Raw genomic sequence first — 14,243 nt, forward strand, 5'->3', positions numbered from 1 at the left:
GAGGAGGGGCTGGAGGCAGCACAGGTATCTCCTCCCTTGGCAAAGGTGGAGCAGGAGGAGGAGGAGGTGGTGGCATGCCCGGCAAAAAGTGGTCCAGGTGTGGCACTGCTGAGCCAGCAGAAGGAGGAAGTCCTAAGCCGGGCAGGGGTGGTGGGGGTGGTACTCCTGCCATGGACATGGGAGTGGCAAGGGAAGGGACATGTGCTCCAGACAGGGGAGCAGCCGGTTCGGTGGCTGGCAGTGATGGGTCAATGCTACGTGTGGGCTCCGGGCGCAAAGAAAGAGGATGTTCACTACAAGTCACATCTACAGTACTTAGAGGCTGATGGGAAGCTGGCATTGCAGTCTCTCCTTCAAATGCAAGGGACAAATTAATTTTGGGTCCTAGAAGAGGTGACTGCGGCGTACTCTGTACTGATTGGCTTGCATCCAGTGGCACCGAGATCAGCTTCGGCGACAGAATTAAGGAGATTTCAGAACAAAATATGGGCTGTAGTTCTAAAGCTGGCAATTTCCGAGTTGGCTCTTCACTTTTGCCCCCTTCTAAGTGCGGTGTTGGGGGTGGCTGTGGCAGTGCATTAGCTGAAGGCATTGTGTGTGTTAAGTAATCCTCCGTTGGTGATGTTTGCACAGATCTTGCTTGTGACACAGCCCTGGGTACGGTCTCCTCTCCGTTCGTTTGAGGAGTCACACTGCTGAGTTCCCCGCAGACTGCGTTCATGTGCTCATTTTCCTGCTCCCTCCCAGCAGTCTGTACCTCTGCAGCAGGGAACTGTTTCTCTAGTTCTGCAATTTTGGTCCTCAGATCCTCAATAGTTTGCTCAAGTTGTTGAATGACACTGGCACGCTCCTCAGATTTCACCTCAAAATCATCCTTTGAAAGAAAATAAATATATAATAAGCACAAAACAGATAACATTCATCACTACATAAAAAAAATTAAATTTAGATCAAAAATATTGGTATTCCAGATGTTCAGAAATAAGCCAGTTATGACAAGCCTTTAAAAACAGAGGTATCATTTTGGCTAGCTGCATCTTACAGTGGAAGAAGATAGCTTAGGAAAATTACTTGCTTCAGTATGAAACTACCTCCATCAGTATGAGCATGTTGTAGACTGTGGTTATATTTAGCAAAACCAAAAATCAGCAGCAACCCCTCCCTCTCCCCACATACCCTGACCAAGAAAACAACCAACAACTGAGCACAAGTACTGCAAGTGTTTGTATACACATGGATATGCAGACATGGTGATGGGAAGGGCACTGCATTACTTTAATTCCGTTAACTGAAAATACGTTAAGTGTTTCTGCAAAGGGATGCACTGTGCATAACAGACTCAACACACTACTGACCGCTGGGTTTCAATATACACCTTAATGATACAATACAGATTAGGAATGCAGAACATAACAAATGTGCACTTTTCGAAAACAGCTATTCTCAGAACAGAGTAAGTATGCTTTTCTCCAGCCAGCATGCTTGAGAAGGAAAAGAAGTAAGACAAAACTAAGGGAAAACTTTCCTCCCACCCAAAATTTGAAACTCCTTTGCCAAGTGACAGACTGTGAGTGAGTAACATTAGAAAAGTTTCCTGTCTGGAATGGTTATTCTGTATTTGACAGTTTCCACTTTTTTTTATCTCTTTCTCTGAAGTATCTAATCCTGCCTGCTGTAGACTGAGTGGAGGAACCATTAACCTTAAACAGCACAGTAGTTCCTATGTTTTTAAATAAATACCAGTAACAAACTGTACTAAATTTAATGGTATGTGCCTTTATCAAAAGGTACCAAAACAAGCAACCTAGTCCAAAAATAGCCATTTGTGCTTATCAGGAAAGTTGAACAGGAGATAGAACAGACATGACTTCACAACACAAAATCTTTTAATAGAAAACTTATTATTTTCTGGTTGCATGCATTTACTTTTTAGTACTTTTTTTTTTCTTTAAATTTGGAATATTGGTCAGCATTTCAAGCATTTAGTTGAATTAAGTTTGTCATGCAACAGGTTTCCCAAGTGGCTACAGCAAAACAGCTATTTAGTGCCTTTTTGTTCCCTTTTATAAAATCATAAGCTTCATGGATGAGACTGTAGGCTTACTTCATAGGAAATCTTTCAACTATTCAGATTTTACAGGTCTTGTAAAGAAGCCTACAAATAAACATACAATACCTGATATACTAATTGCCTTGATTTGTTTCAGGAAGATGATGTTTTTCATCTCATCCTTTGACACATGAAACATTTAAGTGTCATTTTTCTTTCTGGAAAATGAAGTTGTAACTTCCAGCTGGGGACTATTAATAAAATATATGTTCATTAATACTTAAAAAATTGTTTCTGCACAGAATTGGTTTTCAAACATAAAATTTCAATTTCATGTTTATATTAGAGTTTCCCAGCTGTCCTAAGGCAATCCCAGAAGTAAACCAGCAACTACTACATTTAAACCAAATATTGTTTGATTTTGAAGCACCTTTATCAAAGGTATCAAATTCCTACTTTCTTGAACAGCAGTTTGAACCAAAAGTTAGGGATTATAACTAGATCTTCCTACCAAACTTTGAAGAGAAATGTAAAACAGAGAAAGGAACATCAAAAAAGTTTTTCAATGAATAGCGAAGGAATGAACAGAGCAGACATATTAACAAACAGTATTATAACAAGGAAAAAAGGCTGAAAAACACATCTCCATTACAGACTACTCATGGTGCTTCAATCCAATCAGTTTCCTTCAATAACTCAATACTTTGTAGCAACAACAGTTTTGTTGAAGAACTTCATTACAAAGGAGAAAGAATATTCTATTACCGCTTTGTTTCATCTGCTCCTATCCCCCTACCAGTCAGCTGCAAATACAATAATAAGGCCTATCAACTCTTCAAAAGGCAACATTATCAAAGGAAATGTGTTCCTAGGATTATTAAAGCCACACACCAGTTTTCAGTTATTTGAGAGCAAATCCAGTTTCCCCAGACTGTAACTCTCCTAAGCTCCCATTTTACACTGTAAGAACACTCCACCAAGGGTTTTATGATAGATACAGCTTCCCAATTCTATATGAATTGGAAAATTCATTCCCGCCACAAACAAACTGAAGTCAACAGGATTAGACACAATATTAAATGGTTCTGAAGATATTTGCCTTAGTGATGGCTGATCTCAGAACAGTTCATTGTTTTAAAAACTCATTTAACTCAGGAGATTGGATTCAACTTTTCACAAGAAAAAGCGGTAATCCTTGAATCCTGAAATTCTACCTGAACTACAGGAAAAACCTAGAATTCACTGTTTTACAAGAGAATTTACCCTGCAGACCATGAAATTTCTTTCAAGAGAAGAAGTATTTTTTTAAAGTTTAAAAAAAATAGGCAATCAAGTGAGAAGATTAAGCAATACAAACAAGAAACAAAAATGTATTGATGAATTAAAGTGACTTTTACCCCATGCCCTAAGAAAATTTTTCTGCTGTCCTTGAGACATGGCATTTCAGACAACCTGGTGATTTGCTATTGTGTTGTTACCTAAGAATCACCAATATATCTAGGTTTTCACAGAAACAGCATATTATGAACAAACAAGCCTTTGCTGTGAATACAGAGATATTTATCCAGAGGAAATTACATACTTTAAATTTATTTGGTTTAAAAAACCAAACACAAACCAAAATTAAGCCCCAGTATTTATACGCGTCAGTAATTATTTTAGATAGAGATATTTTTCATTTTGACTTTTAAGATGCCCTCAAACTAGTTTAATTAGATTTCTGCCTTTCCCCTAGCAAGAAGTTTAAAGTCTTCCTCTAGATCAGAAAGGGCTGTATCAAACATAAGCCACAGCAAGTTTCCACTATCCTCAACAAGGAAGAAAATTTAAAATATATATAAGTCCAATCAGAAATGAAAATTAGACAGTTTTCTTAGAAAAGTAAGCAAGGGAAGACTTAATTTTTCACACATGTAAAAGATGGTCAAAAGCTGTTGACAAGAACCAGAAGACCCAGATAAAAAATACACATAATGAAAAGAAGGTTCATTTTTAATCCAAAGGACAATTCCACAGCAGAAACCTACAGGGTTTAAAAGAGATATGAGGGAGCTCTCTCTTGCCTAGAGTTCTTACCCAGGACCCAGGTACTGTGGAACAGTCTTCTTTCTGTAAAGAAAGAAAGAAAGGTGGAAGCTTAAGCCTTGCTTTATCCAGGTGACTTGAACGTGAAAGACGTGAGCAGGAAAAAAAATTCCAGAGGTGTATGGCTATAGAATGGTGCCCAGCATTTCTCAAACAGGTTGTACATGTTCCATGTGCAATGAGTTGGATGCTCAATCTGGGGCTGCTGGACTGACTGTGTTTGTGTTGCACTGGTAGGTGCGTGTGTGTACAGTATCCAACTGATCTGGGAATACTGGCTTTACTGTATAAAGGTTGTACACTTGGATCTGCACATGTACCAAAAGCCCGTATGTTACATCCCATTCATTCCAATCTTGTCATGTTTTCCACACGTGCACATCAGATGTCCAGCATAAAGCTGATCCATATAGATAGAACACGCCCAGGATCTTCAAACATGTAAAAGCTCAGATTGCAGCTACCTTCTCTACTGAGTCTGATATCCTAGTTTCTCAGATGAGTGACTGAAACTTACAGACCCTTCAATAAAACTAAATTTCCAGGCAGAAAAAACCCCACACATCTGTGAAATTTAGCCATAGTCTAAATGTATATATATACACACACACATATATACATACATATATATACACATATATATGTGTGTCCGTATTATATATTTGTCTCTATCTATGTATCTCAACTTGCATTCACTTATATACTTTATGAACAGCCATAATGTGTGTTTTTCTTCTGAAAATAAACATAATGGCAGTTCGTAATGGTAATTTTGGAATATTTCAAAAAATACAGACACATTACAGTTTAGTTTTAGAAGTTAATGCCTTATACTTAATGGTGATTTTGGAATATTTGAAAAATGCAGACACATTACAGTTTAGTTTTAGAAGTTAATGCCTTATACTGTCACAAGCCAACAAGTTGCATCAGCAGTTTGATAATTTTCAGCAATTTGTCACTTAGTGTCATGAAATTTCCTCTCTGGGTGGAATTCATATTTAGATGATAGGATTATACTACTCGTTTTTTTTCCAAAACATTAACCTTTTAGTTTCTCTACATCAGAATTCATGATTCAGAGTCTCTGCTGTTATTTGACTGCAAGCACGCACAGGGAATAGAAGCATACAGTTAAACAGGACTAAGATGGCAAAATAAAAGACCCCTCAGGTCCTCCAATAAGTCAACACCTTGTGGTACTAGCAGCGTCCAGTTACTTAGAAGGATGCTCTTTCCAACTGCTCTGTTAATAAATGCCTCTTTTCTACATCAAGTGAAAAATTTTTGAGCATGCACGCTCACTGAATGGCACAAAGTAGTGCCACAGTAGGGATTTAATTCAGAGAAATGTGATCTCTGTTCAGGTTTCTCTTTTTAAAGCTGTCTCATTTTCAAAGCTGCTTCTTGCAACTGCAGATCAACCTTAAGAAAAGGAGACACAACATTTTAAACAGGCATTTTCAGTGTTATAGCAACTGTCAAGTGAGAAGTACTAATGGACACATGATTTACATTCAAACAAAATAACATCCACCTAATTAATTATCACATTTCCTTTAATCCTCAAAGCCCATTGCAACATTTTAGTTTACAGTAGTAGAAGTTGAGTCAAAAGCTGGCAAACTTGCCAACGGCATCAGGGAGAACCTCTGAAGGAGTAGAATTTGTATTGGATATTAGTTTCTTCCTCAGACTATGAGATCAAATCTTTTTTGAGAAGCTTTTATTATACTGAAGGTGCATGTATGGAGCCAAAGGAGATACATTTTCACAATAGTTTAAGCTACACTCCATGTTTCTTCCTACAACCACAAGGAAACACGATGCACAGCTCCCCAAGATAGCACTGAACAAGCAAGGCCTGGAATACAAATGATGTAATGCCCTGCCCTGCCTGAAGTGATAAACTTTATCTGGTGGGCGTGAGCTAATCTCCCACACAATGACACACTGCAACAGACGGATTACACCAGCCTGCACTGTGCTGGCATGGGGACTATTTAGCTCTTCCTAAGCTGAAGAGCTAGGACACGTCTAATCAACCAAGAGGATTTGTCATAACATATCATGGGTGACAAAAAAAAACAAAACCAAAAACATGCAGAAATCAATAATTATTGCAATTCAAATAGTTCAAAGAAACAAACAGGATCAGCAGGGAGCATGGACCTTTGAAGAAAGATGCATGCATTACAAGTGCCAACTTCTAACGCTGGAAGTCAGAAGACAACAGTTTTGTTCAGATTCAGTTTCTTGAAGCTTCTGTTCCTGAACAGTTTCAATTCCTTATCCCTGGGCTAAGTGCATTTCAGAGGATAAGATCCCAGTTCTTTACAGTTCCCATTTTAGTAAATAATAAAAAAAAACAAACAAAAACCAATTTGACATGCATTAAAGATTGAAGGATTTTTCTCTCTATAAGTTGTAAGGCTCTTAACTGAGCTTAGGTTATCTGCTAGTTCTGCTACAATAGGAACCTCAAAAGAATTTTTGTAGACTACAGACAAGACAAGATAAAGTAAAATCTCACACAACCACTGACCACCCTAGGAGCTACACAGCAGTCGGGTATAATTACTGTCATCTTACATAATATTACTTTTAGCCTGCACAAATAACATTTTTCAGCCTGATTGCCCAGAAAGTTTTAGACCTGCTTTATTTAAAAAAAACAACCAAACAAACAAAAAACAAAAAAACCCCCCTCAAGTCTTGAAGGTTTCTCTCCTAGCATATATGAAATATCATTATTAGAGAGACATGAAACAGTAGAGCAGTAAACAATAAAGACTTCAAAAAAGGCTTACCCCTCCATATAGTTTCATTTAGCCTAGAAACTGATTTAACTGTTCTGTCATTCACCCGGTGTAAAACAAGTATACAAATGAGAGTGGACATAGAAAGCAAAGAGGAAAAAAAAACAGTTCAACTTTATTAATTTCAATTTAAACTTATTTTGCCTATTTATTCTGTCTTTTTAGGTGTTCTGATGTTGATCTCAAAGAGACTGCTAGAATAGAATTAGCTGTACTCAGGTCCTTCAGCAGATGAAGAGATAACTAAAACCTATGCCAGCAATCCAATAAGCAATAGGTACCTTAAGAGTCACAGATTTCCTTAAAAGTTGGGATAAAAACTGTTTGGATTTATTTTCTGCTCAATATTTAGTCTGTTTTTTTGAAATGACTATCATGGGATGAATTCTTTCATTTCTTCTATTGCCTGCGTTTGTCCTAAAGTATTTTAACTATGAGTCTAAAAGGTTTGAGTAGTTTTCCTATGGATCCAGGCCAAGGCAACCATCCATCTCATTGTGTTAAAACATAAAATAAATTCTGGTATACCTTGAACATTGCACACTAGAGAAAGGAGTTGAACTTTTTCACACCAGGCCTTTTCTTTATTTTCAATTCAGCCTGAGATTGACAGGCAACCTGGGAAGTAGTCACTGTGTAAACTACCTCATTCTATTATTATTCCTGTGTTCTTCATATACAGAAACAATACTAGTTTTTGTGCTAGAAAGAATAGTAAGGATTCTATTGCCCAAAATGTGAACATTAATAATCTAAATCTGAAGGAGACAGAACGCCTTTAATTTCTTCTCCTGATGGTCCAGTATTGGAGATCAAAAAAGGTAATGATTTTCCAGGTGAACTTTGCCACATCATGATAAGCAACTGTCCAGCGTATGATACTTCTACACAGTACTTGCCCTTTTTATCCAAAAGTTCAGCCAGACCACAAAATGGGAGGTTCACATGTTGCTTTTGTTTCAGGCTTCCAGCAGGGAATAAGCAGCAAAAAATATCCACAGTAAGAATAAATCTTTGTAGAAAGGGATGAATAATCTTCACTACCCTGAAATATGAGCCTACTACTCACGACAGAAGTAGTTTGGGGAAATGGAATCAGAGTCTTTACAAATGTATCCATGAACATGCTGAAGGCAGGGGGCTGGAGGTCAGTGAGCTTCTCTAACTCTTTGAAAGTGTGAAGGCTAAATTAAAAACAAAACAGTATCATTTAGGGTGAGAGAACATTAAATAAAATCAATCACAATCAAATCATCAAAGATGAGCTTTACGTTTTGAGAGGTTAAGTAAAAACCCTTTGGTATCATGGACATTAGAAAAAAATCATTTGTTTTCAGGAAAAGTTGAATGTTGAAAACAGAGTAATGAAACATTCAGGAATATGAGAGTTAATTTTTATCAGTAGTTTTGGGCTTTGAATATACCTATTGGCATATTCTCTAATAAACGAATAAAAAGATGTATATAAAATACAGAAAAGAAAAAAGTTATCTTACAGGTTTTACTTATACCAACTTAAAATGGAGAACCTAATGATAACTATCTTTTGATCTGATTATAAGTAGAACTTAAACCAGTTAGTCTGTTTTGTATCCACAGAGTAGAAATTCTTCTCAGCTTTACTTTTAAGTTCTCATTCAAATATGGCAATTACCATGGTTATGGTTGTTTTGGGGGTTTTTTTGTTTGCTTTTTAATAATTTTGGATATTTCTAAATTAAAGAAATATTCATTTTTTTGCTAAGAAAAGCAGTTCTTATCTCTCTTCCACACACAGGGTCCTGTGGAAATTCACAGGATCTACACCACTGTAAAGTAGCACCAGATCTTTAATGCTGAGAGAAATAAAAGAAGAATTTAATCTTTAGAACATGGCTCACTTGTGAATGGATGAGTTCTCTCAAACAGGTTAAGCCGACTTGACAAATGAGATCAGTCTGTCCTGCTAGGAATGTCACAAGAAGAAATTTTCTTTCAGTGACCAGATATTCGTTGGAGACACATTTTATGGAACTTGCATCTGTATGTGTGTGTATATACACATATGCACACACATACAAACTTGTATATACACACTTTTTCATGCTGCGCTCCCGTATTTAATACGATTTCTTCATCTGTTCTCTTCAATTCAATTTCTGTGGAGTTCTTTTAAAAAAAGTTTGGAAGGTAGGTAAATACTATAGTACCTAAAATATTTTATGTAATCCAAATATAGTACGGTACCATTGAATATAAAAACCTCTTTGTTTTCACTTCTCTCCAAAAGGTGAGAGGAATTTCATATAGAAATAATCAAACTTCCAATTTAAACCAAATTTTGGGAGAAGGGGAGTTTATAGAATTTCATCTGAAATAGGGTTTCAGTTTTTAAGAATTTAAGAAAAAAATTGTATTTTAATAATTAATAAATACAGCTCTGCTATATATTTTGCTCTGACCAGGACTGTGTAGGTGGAATGAACACTCTCTCAATTTACCTATTTTCACGAGTAAAAAAAGTAAGGAGTCGGAGGAGAAAAATGAAAACAATTTAAAATTGCATTTTCGCTAAGTGTATGCCTGTCATGCGTTTCTATTCACTGCTTCCTCAGAGAAGTAACAATGCTCTGCTAGTATTTTACAAGAAGCTCGCTGTAAAAGGCAAGAGAAAAAACATACTAGTGCTCAGAAACACACACAGACAGAAAAGAGGTAATTCTTCCTATCCAAGTTCTATCCCATACAAAATAATTCATCTCTTGAGAAAGTCTCATATTATAGCCAAGGATTTTAAATATCACAAAGTAATTCTGGTTCAAATATATAAGTTTCTCAGTTTTACTCTCATTTTTCCTCTTATTCCCATCAATGACAGAAGAAAGGGAAGTCTGTAAATCCTAAATCGACTTCCATTGGATAGAATTTGCAAGCACACTGTTCAGGCATTATTATTGTCTGAACCTTAAGGTTGGTGCTACTTTTCGAAGAAGTTGTGCCTAAAATGACAAAAAAGACTGTCTGGTTGTGTTTAAGTATAAAGCATAGTCAAAATGGAAAATGCAGAATGCTCATTATAATCACTAGATGCAAATTTTGTATTATGCTCTACCATATTCTCATAAAAGTCTGTGATGTGGAAGTCGTGAAACCAGATGAATCACTTGAACTCGACCAGCAGTTTCTTGAGAATTTTAATCAATGCCTGTAAGTATGCAGCATTTGAATTAGGAGTAACTCACAGGAAATATGTGCTTTTAGAGCACACATTTTCATCTCCTCAAGCTGTTATCAAAACAACACAGAAACGTAGCAAGACTTATCATTTCACCACCAACTAAGCAAAGCAGGAAGTACATATTAGCACTACGACATAGCCATCCTCGAAGATGAGCAAAATCCTGAGAACAACAACAAAACATCTAAGCTAGCCTTGCTTGAGGGTGGGTGCTGGTGGGGGAGGGATTGGACAGCGTGACCTCCTAATGTCTATTCAGCCCTAAGTTATTCTATGATTTTTTATATTATTTCAGAGCTATAATTGAGGTAGCATGCCACGTACCAAAGAGGGAAAACAGAATAAAGAGCCTTTCAAATTTAAGTGAGCTTATAAATAAAACTTCATCTTGACATTAACATCAAGAACACAGATTAGAACACAAATTTTAGTCTCACCATGGCCAGGAGGAACAGTGCAAAAATGTGCCATTGTTACTCCACTGAAAATTATACCAATGTATTGTTCCTTTTAAAGAAGCAAACACTGCCTTCAAGCAAAACAACGGAAGTCAATCCAAGTATTGTGAAGTCTGGATATAATACAAAATACTAACATTTGTTCTGAGAATTAACTGCTTTTATTTTTCTACCACACAGGCTTGACATATTATACTCCTTTATTTATTTTTGTTTAAATATGGAGTCTATTTTTTATATTCTATGTATGTCAATTAATTGATGAAAATGCACTTTTATCCTTTTTTTTTTTTTTAAACCTCTCCCTCATCAAAACTAAATGGAAAAGATTCAGGATTATGGTTGAAGAAATGAATTTCATATCCAACAGAAAATTGATCTCTTTATTTAAATGATGGTAATTCAGCAGTAAAACTTTTAAATTATCACTACAAAGACAGTCATCCAGAATACTTGTAGACCAAATTAAATGTGTTCCCATCACTGGTTTAAAAAAACTGTAGTAGTGACAGAACAGAACTTTCTAAACATTTAATGTATCAGGATTTCTGTTATTATTTTTAGGACACAGCTTTATTATCTTTGAGAGATGCTCCAATTACTAAGCCTTGGTCAGATTAAACACTGTAAATGTGCATACTTTTTGCAGGCTAACTTATTAATCACCAGAAAGCCACCACTTTCTGACAAAAAAAAAAAAATTAATATTCTCACTGCAGTGTATCTGCAGGACCCCCCGGGAATGACTTACAAGTGCCTTGCATAGTACCTTCAAAAATACTTAACTGCCATCTAGTGGCTGAGTAGGCCAACTTCTTTATGATGTCTTTCAGGCTTTCTAATTACACTTCTTCCCTCATTTCTCATATTTCCACGTGCATTCTCATCCTTCCCTTCACGGCCTAAGAAATCCCGACTTTATCAGAAGACTGTTTTAATCACAAAGTTCAGCTACTAGTCATATAGGAAGAACAGCAGACTGGAACAGACTGTTTAAATTTATATTGAGGTCTCAACTCAGAGAACCTCACTTCATCTTTTAAAAAGTTTAATTAATTAATCTGCTACAGTTGTAGAACATGAAAAATCTATTAGTGCTTATTAGGCTTTCTAAAAACAAACCAAAAAAACCTGAAAATTGCAGCACATTTAAACTGAGGAGTAAGTTCTAATATTAAGAATCAAAGACAGATTTCCATTAATAAATTTGGAAACTTCTGTGTAAGAACTATATTCCATGAACATAAAAGACAGAGTATAACTAATTTGCACTTATGTCCTGAAGTTCAACAGAGGTTAGACTCCCCTTTACCACCTGAGCAAAATGCTCTGCACTTCAGCAGTTCCTATGACCCCAGAAGTAAAGTCTTCTGCCAGGTTTTTATCATCTCTTGTTTCACACAAACTTTGTTTCCTTTCTGTGCATTTTTGATAAAGCATAATTTATTCTGCAGGCTAACAAGAAAGCACTATCTGCCTACATATGCTTCCTGATATTCACCCACTTTAAGCTAAGATATCCCAATTCTAACATTACACATTGGACCTACAGTTAGAACATAAGTTGCTGCGCACCACATATTGCAAGTCTGGCTTTATTTTTTGCAAGATAAGAACAAAACAGATTTATACCTCTGAATTTTTTTAGCTTTTTGTTTTCTGAGATTGGGGTATGCTGGCATAATGTTGCAGGAAGTTTACATTGATACAGTTCTTAAAACAATATATTCAGTTCTATTTGTCAGGACAGAGATCATCAGTTAGCTATACTATTTACTTTGAAAAATGCAATAAGTACAGATTTCACTATCATTCGATTCATATGGAAAACTTCAAAAAAAAGTTTGCTTCTTTCATATACCTTTCTTTCCTCAATGAGACAACAGACTATGGTAGATCCTTGTGAATACGTCATATGGCTTTGCTGGTTTTTTTTTACCCAAATGTGTATCTTTTTTCCCCTGCTGAAATCTAAGACTTTAGCAATCATACTTTTGTAGGAAAATAATTGTCTTAGAAGAACTGTTCATTGCCTCCCCAAGCCTTCTCTTCCTCCTTACAAAAAGTAACCCGGCAAGCAGTGAAGGGACAGAAGAGGAGTGGCACATCTTCCCAGGATCACTGCGTTTTTCTGAATGAGTATCTCAAGAAAGAACATGCAAAATGAAGCAGTGTAAAAAGAGCCACAGCCACAGAATGGTTTGGGAGCTCATAAAGGAAGAGTTCCCAATTTTCCTCCAATTGCTGTTGAACACAATTGTTAACCAGTCTCATCTACAGTTTGCCTCTACCCTGATGAAAGCCATGTAATAGCAAAATAAAACAGGTTTTAAAAATCTCCCTTTATTTTATTCTTTTTGTTTGTGTAGTAGAATCATTTCACCATTTCAGACAAATCTTACATTTACCTTCTTTATCTTACCTTCACCTCTAAAGAATTATCTTTCCGTAGTTTCGTTTAAGAGAGTTTTGAGCAGCATGCATGTTTCCAAGACAAAGTCTAGCTGTGACATTTTACAGTAATGAAAAGTAAATCCCAATCCGGCCAATGTTTTATATTTTCTAAATAGACTGATTATGTATTTATCTTAAAGGATTTCACAACCTTTTTCTTTGTATTACTAAGTGTCAAAATTGGAACATTTCAAATGTCACTAAATTATTACCCTAAGAGGTTATAACAATTTGTAGTTAAAGACTAGAGTAAGAAAAATGTCGCTGCTGAAAGGCTGAGAGAGGGGTTACCAGCAAAGTGTAGTAGTAGGAACACTCTAAAGAGACACTCCAAGAGTCAGACTTACAATGTTTTCAAAGTGGAAAGTATATTCAACATGGCAAAATGTGTCCTGTAATTTAAGGTTTTTAAGGCTAGAATTGTTTCGCTATGATACTGTTGGAAAGTACACCAATAGATCATGCAGCATAAATCTGTCTTCAGTGCCTGCGAACTGCCAAAATTTTGTCTGGTTGTTACTATCAGTTGAAATACGTGGTGTTCTAAGAAGGCATATAATTTTGGTTGAGGGATTATTTGTTGGTTTAAATGGGGTGAACCAAACCAAAGTGAACAACCGAGCCGGAAACATTACAGGCATAAGAATTTTTTGATGGCTAGCTTTTCTGCTGTAAATATAGTTTAAATACTCAGTGTAAACTATCTCATAACCAAACTGCTAGAAATTGGAACAGTCTGGCAAAACTTCGTCTCCTGAGACAGGATTATAAAGACCACTCATTGTCCATGGCATGAAGAAGAATTCATTACATCCGGATGCTGACCTTTAAATAAATGTAATGAGGGCTTTCTTTTTAAATTTGTGTGATACTCAGAATAGGCACTCATCACAAATGTTCAAAAAAAGAAGAAATTTAAAATATTTTGATAATAAGGCATTTAAGAGAACAAGGAATTTAGGTGACTTCCAAACAGCTTTAGGTTTTTGGTTCTGTGATGTCCCACTACTAACCAAACCTAGGTTTCATGTACTCATTTTACAATTATAAGATGCTTTTTTTTCTTTTTTCTTTCTGCTAAGACTCTGTTTTTTACCTACCATGCAAAAAAAAAAAAAAAACCAAAAACCCCACCAAAAAAACCCCAACCAAGCAAACCT

At 36.1% G+C, this 14,243-nt stretch overlaps 1 protein-coding gene across 1 annotated transcript in view; it reads right to left on the reverse strand.

Annotated features, from left to right (window-relative positions):
* FMN2 (formin 2) overlaps positions 1-14,243 on the reverse strand; it is a gene marked incomplete at its 3' end in the record, with an annotated part of 169,831 nt that overhangs the window by 110,467 nt on the left and 45,121 nt on the right. The window contains exons 6-7 of the mRNA XM_009329214.1: positions 1,072-1,091; positions 23-874 (exon numbers count right to left, since the gene is read on the reverse strand). Coding sequence (XP_009327489.1) covers positions 23-874; positions 1,072-1,091 — 872 coding nt within the window. The remainder of the gene's footprint in view (positions 1-22; positions 875-1,071; positions 1,092-14,243) is intronic.

Source organism: Pygoscelis adeliae, unplaced genomic scaffold, assembly GCF_000699105.1.
Source record: "Pygoscelis adeliae isolate BGI_AS28 unplaced genomic scaffold, ASM69910v1 Scaffold77, whole genome shotgun sequence".
Classification (NCBI taxonomy): domain Eukaryota; kingdom Metazoa; phylum Chordata; class Aves; order Sphenisciformes; family Spheniscidae; genus Pygoscelis; species Pygoscelis adeliae.